Below are 1,884 nucleotides of genomic sequence, written 5' to 3' on the forward strand. Positions count from 1 at the left end.
ACTCAAAACTATAGACTCTATATAAATACAAATATTTATCCTAAAACTTGAATATGAGTGTCATAGCAGCATTATTCATAATAGTAAAAAGTGAGAATGACTAAAATGTCTATTGAGTCAGTAAGTAAAATGTGGTAAATCTGTAAAATGGAAATCATTCAATGAGAAGAAGGAATGAAGTACCACAACATGGTTTATGTATGAACTTTGAAAATGTTCCAAGAAGCCAGACACAAAAGGCACATGTTGTAGAATTTTATTTATATGAGACATCCAGAATAAGGATATCCATGGACCCAGGAAGCAGAATAGTGGTTTTCTAGTGCTTCAAATTTGGGAGGATATGGGGAGTGACTGCTAATGTATACTGGGGTTTATCTAGGAGGTTACAAAATGCTCTAAGTTATCAGTGGATTGGAGAACACACAGTATTTAGGATCACAGTGTGTGAAATGCTCAGTACAGGTGTACATATTTGTCCTGGTGGAACCAGTCATCACAGTTGTCAAGAGATCATATATAAAAAGAGTGCTGTTTAAATTGTAGCTAGAATACTCAATTTTTCTCCAATTAATAAATTTTCCAGAATGAAACTGTTTAACCATTGATCTCACTAGAGAACCAGCATTCTTTAGCCAGCTTCCTCAGGACACTTTTGATCTCCTTGTTTCTCAGACTATAGATGATGGGGTTAAACATGGGGGTCCCAACACAGAAGAACACAGAGACCAGGATGTCCATATCCAGGTTATAGCCTACATTGGGTCTATCATAGTTAAAGTTGGCTGTTCCAAAGAAGATAACCACCACAGTGAGGTGGGATGCACAGGTAGAAAAGGCCTTGCTCCTGCCCTGAACAGAGGGAATCCTAAGGATGGCAGAGATGATGAGTATGTAGGACACAGCAGTAAACAAGCAGGGACTTAGGCCAATAGTGGCACTGGCCACATGGAGCACAAACTCATTGAGAGAGGTATCTGAGCAGGAGAGCTTCAGGAGGAATGGGATGTCACAGAGAAAGTGACTGATCTGGTTAGGCCCACACAGAGTGAGTGTGGTTGCCAACACTGTGTGTGTCATAGAATTCACCAGTCCACATAGCCAGGACCCAGACACCAAACAGACACAGACCTTCACACTCATAAGGACTGGATATTGAAGAGGTTGGCAGATGGCTACATAGCGGTCGTAAGCCATAGCTGCCAATAATACACCCTCAGTGCCAGCACAGGTCACAAGAAAGAAAATCTGGGAAAGGCAGCCCTCATAGGAGATAGTCTTCTTCTCCTGGAAGAAGTTCACCAGCATGCCTGGGACAGTGGTAGATGTGTAGCAAATGTCCAAGAAACTCAGGTTGCTGAGGAAATAATACATTGGGATGTGGAGGGCAGGACTGACCCTGATGGCCATTATTATGAGTGTGTTCCCAAAAAGAGTTGTCAGATAAATGACCAGGAAGACCAGGAAGAACAAACTCTGTAGATTGGGATGGTTGGAAAATCCCAAGAAGATGAATTCAGTGACGTCTGTTTGATTGTTCATTTCGAGTGGCACCACAGCTACAAAACAATGAAAAAAAGAAGCCATAATAGGAAACATACAAAGAGCACCCCAAATGGGCTTGAAACCTTATAGGGCCATGTGAAATAATGTTGGATATAGACAGCTTGGACTGTGGAAGGAAGTGTGCAGAAGTGTCTTCAGAGAAACTGGAACTTCTCATTTAGCAGATCTAACCAACTCAGGCCCAGGGACAACCCACACATTTGCATGGCTACCGGTGTGTGAAAATAAATGCAGACTTGGTAAAACCAACAAGCTACTAACCTCTTCATTGGAATGAACCCATTTTTCACTACTTTGGTAATACCTACCTCCTATCAT

At 41.7% G+C, this 1,884-nt stretch overlaps 1 protein-coding gene across 1 annotated transcript; it reads right to left on the bottom strand.

Annotated features, from left to right (window-relative positions):
• Positions 1–597: 597 nt before the first annotated feature.
• Positions 598–1,884, bottom strand: LOC133074499 (olfactory receptor 5J3-like). The gene is made up of 2 exons (XM_061168429.1): positions 1,875–1,884; positions 598–1,559 (listed from the first exon to the last, which is right to left on the bottom strand). The coding sequence occupies exons 1-2, from the start codon at positions 1,882–1,884 to the stop codon at positions 598–600; spliced, it is 972 nt and encodes a 323-aa protein (XP_061024412.1).

This window comes from Dama dama, chromosome 20 (genome assembly GCF_033118175.1).
Source record: "Dama dama isolate Ldn47 chromosome 20, ASM3311817v1, whole genome shotgun sequence".
NCBI lineage: Eukaryota > Metazoa > Chordata > Mammalia > Artiodactyla > Cervidae > Dama > Dama dama.